General features: G+C 39.7%; 1 protein-coding gene across 1 annotated transcript in view; it reads right to left on the bottom strand.

Annotated features, from left to right (window-relative positions):
• nr5a2 (nuclear receptor subfamily 5, group A, member 2) overlaps window positions 1-8,998 on the bottom strand; it is a 66,072-nt gene extending 57,074 nt beyond the window's left edge. The window contains exons 1-3 of the mRNA XM_010742275.3: window positions 8,337-8,998; window positions 5,099-5,217; window positions 1,112-1,253 (exon numbers count right to left, since the gene is read on the bottom strand). Of these exons, the coding sequence (XP_010740577.1) occupies window positions 1,112-1,253; window positions 5,099-5,217; window positions 8,337-8,418 (343 nt within the window). The 5' untranslated portion in view covers window positions 8,419-8,998. The remainder of the gene's footprint in view (window positions 1-1,111; window positions 1,254-5,098; window positions 5,218-8,336) is intronic.
• Window positions 8,999-15,270: the final 6,272 nt, after the last annotated feature.

Here is a 15,270-nt window from a genome sequence, read left to right as displayed (position 1 = left end):
ATGGAAAAAGACTAGCTGTGTCATTTCACTAGAACTTTTTAAGACACCTCTGTGGATGTCCAGAAGCAGTCAACCTCCAATTTTAGCTGCTCCATGTTATAATTTTTCCCTCCCCAACTTTCTGTGAAAGTAATTGCAAACAGGCATCAAATCTTGAAAAATATATGATGCAGCACGCAGAAAGCAATAACACTGCCTGGATCTGCTTTTCCACTACTGCAGATGTGTACTGTAAGTTCTAGATCATATTTTAGTGAGAGGTGTTTACAGTGAAACCCCAGAATAGACAAAATCTGTGGTAAACTATTCATGAAATCGTACAGAATAAACAGTACTGTATGTGCACTATAAAAAAGATAAACATTCTCCCAGAATCAAATATAATTTTTAAAGACTTGTGGTGGAAGTGAGCCTGCAGGCTGTCTAGTGCGTTTGGCAGCTGTGTGGCAGTGATGGAATGTAACTAAGTACACTTACTCAAATTCTGCACAAGTACTTGAGTATTTCCTCTTCTAGTCTACATTATACTTCTACTCTACAACAGTTCAGAGAGAAATATGGCACTTTTTACTCCACTAGATTTAATTGACAACGTTCGTTACTAAAGTAGTCACTTTGCATTTGATTAGTTTAAACAATGTAATGCACTGTTATAGATTAAATTACCCAACAGTAAATAAAATAGTTAAAATTAGCTCCAGTTCCACTACCTAACAGTAAAATAACAATAACATAATATAAAATAATATATCACTCACAGGGGACATTTTCTAATAGGACTTATTCGTATTTTTATGTTGTGTAAAATGAACTTCAGTCCCTTGAGCAAGACATTGAAATGCCAGTGGCCAGGCCGATATAATTGGACTGGAAATCTTTTCTCCTTTATGTAAAAACTGTGTCCTCTTCATCTGTTTTCAAGAAACCCAAACTTTTGACAGCCCCACATTATCTACTACTCATCCATTGTTGCATCTCTCCCTGGGTTATATCTCATTGTAACCTTATGTTTAAGCTGGAAACACATTGAAGTACACAAGCAAAACAGCAAAACTTCATTCTGCCATAAGCCAAACACATCAAGTGTAAAAATGTAAACATGTTGCCGTACCTTCTAGCTTCATGCCGACGGTGAGGCACTTTTGGAAACGGCAGTACGGGCATCGCTTCCTCTGGGTCTTGTCAATCTGGCAGCTCTGGTTCTCTATACATGTGTAGCGCTTGTTGTTCTGGACGGTGCGCTTGAAGAAGCCCTACGGAGAGAACCAATTAAGACGTCAACCTGCTTGACCCCTGCAATGCGACGGTAATTGGCCCATTCACACTCCCAGACAGATGGAGGGGGACAGGCTTAATGGATACTCTCACACACACACAGTGAAGTTTTGAAAACTTTGCTCCAATTGATGCTGTGATGTTTTATGGACACACATATACAGAATACAAAGCATGGCATGAATACACACTTTTATACAAAGAAAGGAATTTTTAAAAAGGTTTTCTCATAATGTTAAAATCTGAATATCTGAAATATTTTTGGATTTTAATTATAAAGTTACATCACAAGCAGTGCGTCAGTTTATTCTGCTTTGAACAAATAAGCAAAACAGAAATCCTTAGTGTTTTACTGTATTATAATACTTTATAAATCCTTTATAAATCCTGAAAATTACTTTTCTATTTTCAATATTCCCTATTCACGTAAAGACTCTTGAATTTACGAGGGAAAGCATCTTTTCAGCTCTCTACTTAATTATTGAAATATATGAGCACAGGAGTCCAAAAGATCCAATAAATTATATCCATAATTCACAGTTCCGGGATTACAGAGATTCATACCTGCAACGTGGAATTAATTATAAGCAGCAGCAGTGAAAATCAAACGATGCGAAGATGGTATTAACGTATTCTAGATCCATAACCTAGGAGGAGAATCCTTAAACCTAGTCTTTTAAAAAAAAATAAAAATAAAAAAGAACGTGCTGCTGTCAATATCTCACCAAACACAAATTTAATTGACAATCTGCATTGCCTGATCCATCCAAAGAGAGAGAGAAAAAAAATCCACTACTCGGTTTTGGATTATCGACTTCTCAGTGCTAAAAAATCCATGTTTCAGAGAGAACTTTCTCTCCAATTTTCCATTTAGTGCACAGCGTGTGCTATAAATATCTGAAGCAAACTGGATTGTAGCTTGCTTTAGAAACCACACAATATCACGTCTGGAGATTAAGCGGACAACATTTAAATGAAAATCTTTCATTTGACCGGCAGTTCTAACCAAGAGAACCAAGAACCAAACACTCGCCAGGACTCATTTTTTGGATTCCTACCAGCAACTTTTGTTTCTGTTGCCATTAAAAACAGCAAAGTTTCTCATTTGCCCCAAAAAGTGTCACAAATTAACATAAAATCTAAAATGATCACCATAATCTGAAACTGTATGCTGTAAAGTTGGCACAAGCGATTCATTTAAGTAATGTCCAATTTTAATTTGACCAATTATCTACGCAGCTGGGCATTCCTGACCTTGGAATTCCAACCTGAAAAACTGCACTCGCTCTGCACAAAACGAGCAACCAGGAAACTGCTTTTACTACATGTCAGTGCTGGCCAGCAAGTCCATCAAAGAAGCAGGAAAAATATAATTCACATCACCACTTTGTCTCCTCTGATCCCTGTCTCCCATGCTCTTTACTTGCAATGCGTCCTGTCTAACTTTGAAATAACAACAATCCCTTTGACCTCAGCTTGCTTTGCCATATTATTTTTCCTTTAACTTCTGCAGATCTTATATATTTTTTTCATATGTCCACTGTGCACTTTGGCTCTGACTCTTGACCTTCTTAAGATTTTTTCTGCTTCTGCTGTCTCAGCTCACTCTTCCCAAAATGAAGCGTGCAGGGATTGAGCCTGTTTGTGTACAATGAGGACCATGATGCCCGTTTCAGCTTGTTGTTGTTATTCCAACAGGTATGATGTGGTACCATGTTTACTTTATGTGTGCTGGGGTGTAGTATGAACTAACACTGTCTGTGAATACAGGGTGTGTGTGTGTGTGTGTGTGTGTGTGTGTGTGTGTGTGTGAGTGTGTACGTGTGTGTTTGGGGAGGTGGTAGGATTATGAGGGGGTTAAGGAATCTTTACTTGTGTTATTCCTCTTTCTCTCTTTCTGCATGTGTGTGTGTGTGTGGGTGGGTCTGTTCCTCAGCCTAAAACTGGCAACCCAGGCAAACCGACTGACATGAATAAACTGCATTTTTGGGGGTGAAGGCTATAGGCAGAGGTTGGCCCGAGAGGATGCATGGAAGTAGTAGAGGATACTTGCAAATAAAGGAGGATTCCATCTGAATATTTGCTAGAAATTTTGAAGCATTTCCAAAACTTCATACCACAAAGTTGGAAAATGTGACTCTTCTGATAGCATGTAACAAAAACGGAAACTGAGGTATTTTTTTTATTTTAAAATAAAACTAAGAATAAAATTTAACTGCTGGTTTTTTCGAGTTTTTATACAGCTGTGGCTGAAAAGAAACTCCATTACACTTGTGATAGACTGCACTGCACTGGAATATTTAATCCAAATAATAACCTGAAAAATGTCAACAAAGTGATACATCATTCCAACCCTGACAATCATACTTTTACTGAATAGACTGCATGCATTTTAAAGATAATCAATGATAAGCTTCAGGTAATCATCAATATTATTCATGTGTCCACAAGGATATGCAACACTTTATATAAGACCTCTTCATCTGCATCCTGCATGCACACACACAGACACACACACAAATGCACACACATTATCTAAAGTGGGAAAAGCCCGCGCTGAGGCTGAAATGCAGCAGAGATGCCACTGACGTCTCCCTTCAAGCAAGAGCTGAGCATCTCAAGGTCAATAATATTGGATAAAATCTATAACATCTGCTTTGAATAATGACCACATAGACAAGAAATGTGTGCTGCGGCATCAATACTGCAAGCTGCAATTTTACACTGAATAGTGTTAACACAGAGACATTTGTCTTAGCTTCATTTTGTGCTGACAGCTTTACTGGGCTAACAAAAAAACGTGGGCAATGCCTATTAGCTCGGTGTTGAGGAGACTCATGAAAAGAGGCAGAAAGAGACAAACAGGTTGCTGACTGAACTCAAATTAATAGCAGCAACAGTTTGCTTTGCAGCGGCCTCGTTAATAACCCGTGTGTGGAAACATTCTGCGACCACACAGTCCTGCTGCTCTCTTAATGAACTTGTGATGAGAGTTTTGGACGGTAGGATACAAAGCTTGTACAAACAGAGGCAGTATTTGCTTCCTGGGTTGACTCCTCGTCCCCCACCTCCTGCGTGTGTTTGGTGATTGCAAAAATGACAAAAAACCCTTTGCATGCTTTCGAATCACTGTTTCTTTGCCAAGCCGTTCACCACTTTACAAAGCCCCCTGACACAGTTTGTTAGATCACTTGTCCCGACAATATTGGACCCTCTGCCTCTTTGGTTTTCCTGTAATGTTAATGATGAGTAATTGCATTTTTACTGTACAATTACACTCTGGAGAAGAATGCTGGCTTAATACTTATGGTGGAAAAAAAAAAGCGTCTCCACAGAGGAACAGGGAGGTTAATACACTAAAATAAAGCGGCCTCAAAGAAACATAAGAGCCAGAGTGTTTATAGATGGAATGTATTTTTGAATTGCACAATGCAAATGTGGCCGTACCTGCAACATTCAAGGAAACTAATGATACTAAAGTAAGTAAAAATACCAATACCACATCTGCACTATAGTGAAGAGTGTGAACACACACACACACACACACACACAGATGATAACAATAGAGTCAGACCATGTTCAGCCACTGTAAACCTCACACTGACAGACACTCATGCACAGGAGCATAATAATAATAATAATAATAATAATAATAATAATAATAATAATAATAACATTAAAAAAGAAACTAAGAAAAAAAAACTAAAAAAAAATGGAGACACTAGGATAATATGAGCTATCAAAGCACTATAAGAGAACTTTTTGTATGACTGCTGTTGTAACAGTGTCATGGTTTTCCACTGGGGAGAATGGGAGCACTAACCTTGCAGCTCTCGCAGGTCAGAAGTCCGTAGTGATATCCTGAAACCTTGTCTCCGCACACGGGACACATCTCGTCCAAGTCTTCGTCATATGAGTAGTCCATCATTTTTATCTGGTGTGCTGCGGATGAGAGACGGACACACAGAGAGAATTCTATTTCAGTGCTGAGCAATCTCTTTTCCAAAAGCCCACTTGCATCCATCAAGATGAACCACGGGGAACCACGCTACGTAAGCGAATGAGATTTTTTTTTTTTTTGAAGTTCTGTCGGACTTTTAGAGGTTTAATCTTAGGAGGTGAAGACGATGAATGGTCGATTTTGGAATAAAGTTAAAAGGACGCAAGCATTTATTTCTCCTTGTTACCGCCTTCTCTTCTGCATTGCAGACAGGAGCCAAAAAAAAAAAAACACACACACACACACACACACACACAAAAAGCGCATGAAAGTGCGCCTCATAAATATGCATGTATCTAAGTCGTGAAATCGCTGGGGGAAATGGAGAGATTAGAGTTAAGGATTGGAGGAGAAAATGTTACCGCCCACAGACAAATGAAGACACACAGAGAAGCCCTTATCTCTGCAGGCGAAGAGAGAGAGAGAGAAAAAAAATGAAAAACAAAAAAAACACCCAAAACCAACTTGAACTAACATCATTTCTCTCTCTCGAATAACTCGCATTGCTTTAAATCGATTGCTTTAGTTTCTTGCACTGGTTTTAGTGGTGCAACATTTTTGTGACTTTCTGAATGCGCTGGAAAGAAAAACTAGTCCATTTTCTGAGTCTTCAATTTAATTTTGACATGATAAGTTCTCTTGTTTCCAAAGTAACCTTATTATGACCGGGGGGTACACAAAGACAGGAGAATGTGGTTCCAATTATTTATTTAAAATCAATTTTAGAAAAGAGTAAAACCTAACAACATTTGCGTTTTTTTTGTTTTTTTTTTAAGATTCAAACGATTCATATATTATTGCCCCACTTTACCTTGCATATTAGGAATACCTGCATTGATAAGACTGTGTGACAGCGCTAAGCAAACAGCCAAGCTGACATTTACAACAGTTACAAAAGCATTTATGGCTCTAATCATAAAAAAAGCAGCCAGGATCAAACAGGAAAACCTCAGTGGATGTGGCTGTTAAAGTGGAAATATTTTGTCAACTTAGACGCCTTCCAAAGGCCTTGACATATTACTGCTCTACTTCAAAACCCACTCAGCTGCTCACTTAGACCTTTTAATTAGACATGATTTCTGGTTTGTTAACGCGTTGCCCTGCTGGGATGCCGCGCTGCATATTCCAGCTGAAGCAACAAGTTCCACCGAGCTGCCGGTTTTTCCACAGAAGCTCATGAGTAAACTCCGTGTCCCCACATTTCTTCTGCGTTAAAGCGCACGAAGGAGAAGATTTGAAGGGCCCTGCTCTCATGACGCACGATAGCTGCGGGATTTGTGCGCATTTTTAGGAGAAGCACGGCGCATCGGTTGAACTTATCCAATGGATAAGATGGTGGTAAATAGAAAAATAATTAGCACCACTCGGAAATTTGTCTTTCTGGGTTTTAGGGGATATTTTTTCTCTTAAATTTTGAACAATCACTGCGCTGCTGCTCTGCTTGTTACTATATAAACTATGAGTTTACATTTTTAAGGAATTGTCACAGCATAAGGACCTGGATTATGTCTGCATTGTAAAATATAAACAGACTTTCTTGTGTAAACATGTAGGAAAATTGCACCCATGTTTCTTAAACAAGCGCAAACACAGTGTGTGCAATGCTTTGGAGACACACCGGTTAACAGTCTCTCTCACCTGCTGGTTCTCACCTTGACGGCTACTTGCTCATGCAATTTCCAAAAAAAAAAAAAAAATCAAAAACCAAAAAAAAAGAAAGCTTTAACATTTGTGGAAAACGCTGATGATCCAGAGAGAAACTCTCTTTCCGGCCGGGCTACCTTGATTTTAGCTCTCCGTAAAAGTAGATAACGGGCTCTCAAACAAGCCACTCCTCGTCTTGTGAGTGTATGTTATCAGAGTCTCATAAAGCAGGACCGGGCTAATTGATTGCCCGTTTGTATTGCTGTGAGATGACACGAGGGGGATGCGTGAGTTTATCTTGGCATTAGATAAACTCACGTTTCAAATTTTCGTTGTTTCATGTGTACTTTCTGGAATCAGATAAATGAAAAGAATATTTTAATATATACCGGAGGGGAATTTTAATAAATATGCCCAATGTGAAAATGTTTTTTTTCTCTCTCTCTCTCAATGAAAGCTGCACATTTTGCAAATCATAAACTGAATTTCACACATTGAAATATCAATAGAATATATTCTCTAAATCCTTGATATCATTGGTGAAATGGAAAAATAAAATAGACAAAAAAATATTAAATAAATCATAAATCATGAAAAACAATATTTTAATTTTGTTTAGCCCGATTTTGAAAATGGACCCAAAATTTAAACTCGGTCTTTTAAAAATGACCGAACAGACGTTTGTTAGGAAGATAAAATATAAATGACTTTTTATTTATTTGCCACAGATTTACAGCCATTTAAAAAAGTCTATCTATAAGTATAAATTAAACCAGAATTTGGACAAAGTTTACTGGCCCGAGATCAGTCAATAAATCAAATCTCTATGCTTAAGCTCTGCAGTTATTTATCTTTTTGATAAATTGTCAACAACCGCCGTAACAACTCTTTGGATTCCGACAAAATCACGAGTCAGTTCTGAATATGAGTTAGTGCACAGATATCTGCTCTGTCTCACCGTTTTTATTACGCACCAGGCGCCCGCACACTTCCAGCGTGAGTGACAGCTGTGTACAATCATTGTTTGGTCACAAGCCAAACCTGGGAATAATGTCCCAAAGTTTGATCTGCATTCACACCATGGTTATTATATTAGAGTAAAGATTGAGAGAAGGTGACAGAGACATATGCCCCAAATCATTCAAATTTACAATCCAAAAATGGGCGTAAACTCACCTTCATTTGTTTGGTAATTGAACACGTTCATCATTCAGTAACATACTGTAGTGACAGGCACCATCATTAGGCTACACTGCCCGCAGAAACGTGTTGGATATAAACGTGTTCAAAAGTTTTGGTGGTACTGAGGTACGCACTGAGGACTCTCAGCCCGATAACGCTCCGTAAATGGAGTTCACTGGAAGCGTACGAATCTGCTTTGTAGTCTTAAGAGATGAAAATGAATGGCAGTTCTTACCTTGCATATTCCTTGGCATGTGCCCTTGTTCCCCATACGATCGAGTGAGTCCCAGGGATTCAGTCTCGACTTTGGGCAGCATGTCAGCGCTGCCGGCCTGAGCTGGAGACTCCGCACCGCTCGGCGGGACACCTGGACGTGAGAGGCAGACGTTCCCACAAACACGCCTCAAAGTGTCCCAAATGTCTTTTCTAGTTTTTAATTTCACACCCTTTTCTCTCTCTGTCTGTCTTCCGATTATCGGGCCATGCTCTGAATATGAAGCCTGATTCAAACGATTCCGACTGTCTCCCAAAGGCAGGGCTGCATAGCCTGATCTAATTTAACTTCACTAATTTAATTTCATAATTGCATCTGCGCGCAGAAGAGAATAAATACCGCAGAACACCTACGAGTGATTCCTTCGATACTTTCGAACAGTTGCGCGCTGAGTTAGGGAATCATTCTCTTACACAAACGAGAAAACTGCACAGCGTCCGGATTTAAAGACGATGGTAAGTTTCCCGTTAGCTTTTCCAAAAGTCTTTTTAGCGCGTCACCCATTAAAGTGGGACTGTCAGTGTTTTACTTTCAGCCTTTAGCAGATGAGTACGCGCCGCCGGGGCCGCCCTCTCCTGTGCGTAAAGTCGGATTCGGTGTGTCGGTCGGACTGTCTGGAGATGTGGAGACCTCTCCTCCTCCTCCTCGCGGCTTTGTTTACTCCGCTCTCTCCAATCCGGGGCGCATGCGGTCGTCTGACATCATCTTTCCCAGGTCCAATCAGGCGAGGAGACCGGGAAATATCGCCTCAAACCATCCAGTTCCATCTCTCCAAAATCTCAGCTGTTTAATCCCGTTAATGATGGACTTTAAAAGCGACGGGAGAACAAGGAAATCAAGCGAGGTGATGCAACTTCATGTGAGAGCAGACTCCCCATGAGCGCACGGAGCGCGGAGGCAGCGGGCGCGAGGTATGTGTGGGTTGGAGCGTGTTATAACAGGAGCATCTTTGAGTACACGCACGCACACATGGACGCGTCTACACACGCTTCTATAATATAAAGTTTTTTGATAAAGCTCATTTTTATATTTCTGTTGTATTTACTGCAATATTCAGTTAGTTATTAAATGTAGCATCCTGTTCTCTGCATTAACATGAAGTAACAATACCCGGAGGATTTACAAATCATAAGATATGATCAAATAAAATATAATAACTTCTTTCTTTCTTTCTTTCTTTCTTTCTTTCTTTCTTTCTTTCTTTCTTTCTTTCTCATTTTATAATGTAGGTGAAGGACATAATAAATTCTATATAAGGCTCATGTGAATTCATGTAAAATAACCTCAGTAGCATTGGTGGCTTTTGGGTTTTGGGTTTGTTCGTGAACAACGTGAAGCAGAGCCGGCCTCAGGCATGAAACGGCCTTTATTTTCAGCTCAAATCAGCCCCCTTACGCAATAAATTATACCTTTGCTTCTGAATTATTATCAGTAATTGGCTGAGCAGGGATCAGTTCTGACGTCAGGCTCAGGCTATTTAGAGTGTTTTTATATTAAATACACAAAGAAAAGAAAATAATAAAATCTGCATCCCAATAAAGCCACCCTACACACACTTCAACACACGTACACGTGTTTTAGTTCACACAGACACACTGTGCTGTGTCCTGATCGTCGGTCTGAGCCTGAGCGGGCGAGCAAAGAAGGGGGAGACACGGAAAAGCCATGGGGCTGACCGCCAGACGCACCTGAGGGGTCGCAGAGGGCGAGCTCCACACACACACACACACACACACACACACACACACAGAGAGAGAGAGAGAGAGAGAGAGAGAGAGAGAGAGAGAGAGAGAGAGTCGCGTCCAGTAGTTAAAAATAAAAAAAGGACTCCTTTAAAAGGAGAGGAACATACACCACCAGGTTACAACCTACAAGGCCTAAAATTACTTTTTCTACTAGACTTTGTATTCATTCGCCTGCATCGTTTAAATCAATTCATCAGTGCCTTTCTCTTCTTTATTTCTATCATTTGCAAGTACAACGTTTAAATTCAAAGTAAATATTTACTAAATCATTTTATTTCACTCTTTATTTGCTCTCAAAGAGTATTTCTCAGTTCTCACACAGCATCAATTTTCTAACCTTTATTTCAAAGAAGGACAAATAGCTACATTCTGAAAAAAACAACTGCGTAAAACTACAGACCTTGTCTAAAAAATGTCTGTTGCATTTCATTTCTGCAGCATAAATATTTTTTATATGTGCATAACACATCATGAAGGTTTCGTCATCAAGTGAAAAAAGTCTCAGTCATGTCAGTTTTTCTTCGCTTTTCAAATTTCCTCCAGATGTTTGAGTCATTTCAATAAAATCTGCATTCTAAAAGTTTATATGACGTTGGCTACAAGACATTATCACTCACATGTCTCAGTTAACAAGTGTTTTGTGCTGTAAATACAGTATCATCAAAACTGCAGACAGTTTACAACAAAGGAAACAATCACTCTGCGCACACAAAACAAGCTCACCTGCACCAACCAGGTCCTCTGTGGAACTAACCTGATCCTGTTTTTATAGTTTTTTTTCCAAAATGCATCTACACACACACACACACACACACACACACACACACACACACACACACACACACACACACAGAGTTCCCACTACTTGTTATTTAATATCTCATTACTGGATAATTCCCTGTTTAATAATCGAATAACTTGTAGTTAGATAATAAATAATCGCTACTGTTTATTTCACCTGACCTCCCTTTCCTTTTATGCCCAGATACAGATACTTTTTTTCTTCTTCATCATTTGGTGACCAGCACATCAACCACAAAGTTGACAGGGTGCACGAGGTTCCAACCAACCAACAGCCTACTCTTACTACTGGGCTGTGATTGGTTAGTAGCGGCGGAGTCAGGAGGGAATGGGAAGGGGGAGAGGACATGTAGGGGCAGGAGGCTGAGGCTGGAGGGTGGGGGGGGCATGCAGGTTAGGTTATAAAATGGCACACAGAGTCTGATAAGGTCTTCTCAGGAAAGATAGCACTGCTAGAATGATTAACCTGAGAGAGAGAGAGAGAGAGAGAGAGAGAGAGAGAGAGAGAGAGGGAGAAAGAGAGAGACAGACAGACAGCAAGAAAGAGTCACTTAGGTGCTTAAGTGTGGCTTTAATGACATGGAGGCAGTTTACAGTTTGAGGTGGTAAAAGTCACATCAAAAGAGAAGCCAAGTCATGCCGACACTGTGACTCAAACTTTGGACTAATCCTGTTCCACGTTACACTTCCAAGTTTGGATTTATCTGATTGGCACACGCACACAAACTCACACAAACACCGACTACACTCTCAGCTACAACGTTGTTGATTGAAAAAGAAACAATGTTGTGATCAAAGCACACAAATCGTTATCTGCCGTTTTCATTTGTGAACTTTTGCGCATCATTGTTTGTTTGTGTGTGTGTGTGTGTGTGTGTGTGTGTGTGTGTGTGTTTCAAGCTGTGGATACCTGAAGCATTTCCATGCTGCTCTGTTTGTATGAAGGTCTAAGCATTTGTGTGTGTGTGTGTGTGTGTGTGTGTGTGTGTGTGTGTGTGTGTTGCGTGTGTGTGTTCATGAATGAGTGTAGGTCTGCATGTACGACCGATCTGTTCTGATCAGACAACAATAGCCTTGGAATTGTAACACACACACTAACATCATTAAATTATAATCAACACACACTTGCTATTCATAACCAGGAAATAACCCCCCCCACCCCCACCCCGACCCCCTTTGAAACACACACACGAACACACACACACACACTTCTCCCCACAGCCTACCTCTGTTTTATGTATTGAAAGGTGTAGTGTAAACAGTCATTGGCTCTAAAAATACTGCAGCCTACAGAGCAGCGACTCATAAGACAAAACAAAGAAGTGTGACACAAACAACATAGCGTGACTGATGTAAACAAAACACAACGAGATGAAAGGAAGCAGCAGAGTTCTTCTGCTTTTTAAATTGCAATGGAGCAAAAAAAGCACAATACCCAACTCGTCAAAATATGCATACAACACATAACAGGATGTAAACATAATATTGACATTGATAATATTATTGGCATGATGTTGTCACGTTATCAAGTTGTTACAGCGTGAACACGTGAGAAACAATTTTCACACCTTCCGAGCAAGTTAACGTCCATTTGGAGTTGAGTTTCTGGCTGCTTGACAAGTGGAAGTCTAATGTTCACGCAGCTTTGCCCTCCACCAAAATTTCTTTTGCACATGCAGGTATTGTAACATTTGTATGTGTCTTTGTGATGCACATTGGTGCAGAGACCTGTTTGCTTTTAATGTGCTACACATATAAACGAAATAAACTTGAAACTCAAGCTGCGAAATGTTTATCCGTTATGTTCACTTGGTAGTTGCTAAGTGTGTGTGTCTGCTGTTTGGTGCCGAGCAGGTATATCACGGCATATTCGCTGAAAACATCTGTTTTTGTGCAGCCGGAAGGTTGATAACAACGGAGTTTGCAGCGAGTAAAAACAAACAAGTATACACAAGTTTTCCCGAGTGATGCTTGAAAACTTCAGAGAATGTTTGATGAATTTCATTAGCTCTTGGTTGATCTTTGAAAGGTCTTTTCATGGACTCGAGACTGTGGATTTTGTCTGTCGTCTTTCTCTGCTTTTGGTTGACAAATAGTCAAATTTTGCATTACAGCCTTCAGGTGGTAAAGTATAGGACGGCCATATAGCTCAGATATTCTGCTGAGCCAAAGCCACAGTTGCTGCCTGAACCGTTCTGTTGCTTTATTGAATTCTTTTGTGGCTCATACACGTTAGTCTGACAACTAAGTTGTCTGACAACATAACAAGTATGAATCAAACATCATGGCGTATGATCCACCACACTTCTACACTATTAAAATGAGTGATCAAAAAACTTACATAACTGACATCTCCTGTGAGGAGTGTTTTCCAAAAAGCTTCAAAAAGGAAATCTTATGTGGAGATATTTTTTCTGCATGACGCTCATGCCTCGTTTATGATTTGCACTCTCTAATTCCTCAGTATATCTCGTATCCCTCTGACTTTCTATTGTGCCCCGGGTCAACTGCTGTTACCTGCTGGTCTCCAAGTCTTAGGATGTAGACAGTCGCTGGATTATTGGAGGAAACTGAGTCTGTCAACAGTGAGTGTTGACATTAGGGCTTAGGAGATAAACCTCACAAGGGATCAAACAAAAAACTCGCCCTTTTGACTGAAGAAAAGAGTGTGCGTTTGTGTGTGTGTGTGTGTGTGTGTGTTTGTGTAAAGAGGTTTCAGTGTTGCAAAGTTTGCTGCTGACAACCTAAAGTGGAAGGGCGCTGATATTGTCTGTGGGGTTTGGTTATCTCCATGTCAAACGGCTGAGAAAACATAAAAGTGAGGTGAGCTGGAGAACACACGTGCAAACACATTTGAATTATTTATACCGCTACAAAAGTAAGAACAGGGATATAAATTTATAAACGATAAACATGTAGCCAGAATATTTTCAGACTTGACTGGCATCTCCGTGCTCAAATATGAAATCTCACAGAAACATGAGATATGAAAGAATTTTTGACACAAACACTGTGGACTGTAGTTGAAAGAAATGATAACATCACTAAGAAAATTAGCCTCTGCTGACTCATACCATAACAGAGACACAACAGAAAGAAGGTTCTCTTACTCCAAAATAAAGTTTACTTATTTCTTGCTGTGCTTGAGTGAGGAATGAGCAACACATTTATGGTCTTCATAAAACTGAACAGATAACAATCCTCAAAGAGCCGTCAGAGTTGCAAATGCTCTTTCTAGAGAGATGATATGGAAATTGTGGTTAAAAACTATTCATGTCGACCCTTGAGACACAGATTACCAATTATGGTCAGTTACAGAGAGGATTCAACATTAATTTGACAATGATGCCTATAAAATATGCCCCACAGCAGCTGTAACTGGTTAATGGAGTGGAGTGGTGGAGGCAGGAGATAGGAGGTTAATAAAAATACTGTTAGCTACTATGACACAGAGCAGGTCAAGGCTTGGCACCTGCACATGTCTGATGAAGTGTCAATCATATCGGAGTGAGGGATGGTAAAAGGGATGGCAAAGAAAAAGTGGAAGAAGAAGAAGGGAGAGCATCAGAGGGAACAGAGGGACTACCCCTGTTAATGTTTCTGACAGAAGGAGGGGAGAGGAGAAGAGGATGAAAGAAGAAGATCTACACAGAGCTAAACATCCTACTAACATCTCTGACAGAAGGATGGGAGAAGTTGGGGGAGGTTAGAATGAAAGGGAAGAGGAAGCTGCCACGGGTTAAAGAGACCACTGAATTGTCCGACACGTGGAGGGAGGAGATCCAGATTTAGACACAGAATCACTTTAGTTTTTTTCAGTACAATAAACATGCAGGGTTTTTTTCAGGCTGTGCTGAATACTCAACGGGCGAGAATGCTGATTTTGAATCATATTGCAGTTTTGTTCAGTAACAATGTTTTTTTTTCTCTTTTACTTCCAGCTTTGTTCAGTAACAATGTTTTTTTTTCTCTTTTACTTCCAGCATTCACCCTGTTTTCTACAAAATATGCATCTGGCAACCAGAGGAAGATCATAGTTATGGCAAATAAATCCTGGTCAAGGTAAGATTAGTTTTAGGCAGGATTTGGAAAATACTGTGTGTGCAGTTAATGAATTCTAGTAAATCACAAGGTGCAGGATTGTTCAAAATTGGGAGATTGGGTGAGAATTAGTTGACAAAATTAAAATAAAAACCGTAATGAATGAGTGGAGAAACATAACAAATGTGCATACCCTCATACATAACACTGAATTGTTTGATGATAAAAAAAAGAGATGTAAATCATATTTTATAGTCTTCACAGTCATCAGATCTAAATCCAGTCTAACATTTATATGGGATTTTGTA

The sequence above is a fragment of the Larimichthys crocea genome, chromosome XVII, assembly GCF_000972845.2.
Source record: "Larimichthys crocea isolate SSNF chromosome XVII, L_crocea_2.0, whole genome shotgun sequence".
Lineage (NCBI taxonomy): Eukaryota > Metazoa > Chordata > Actinopteri > Sciaenidae > Larimichthys > Larimichthys crocea.
The sequence above is the reverse complement of the archived record's forward strand: the minus strand, read 5'-3'. Positions and strand labels throughout refer to the sequence as shown.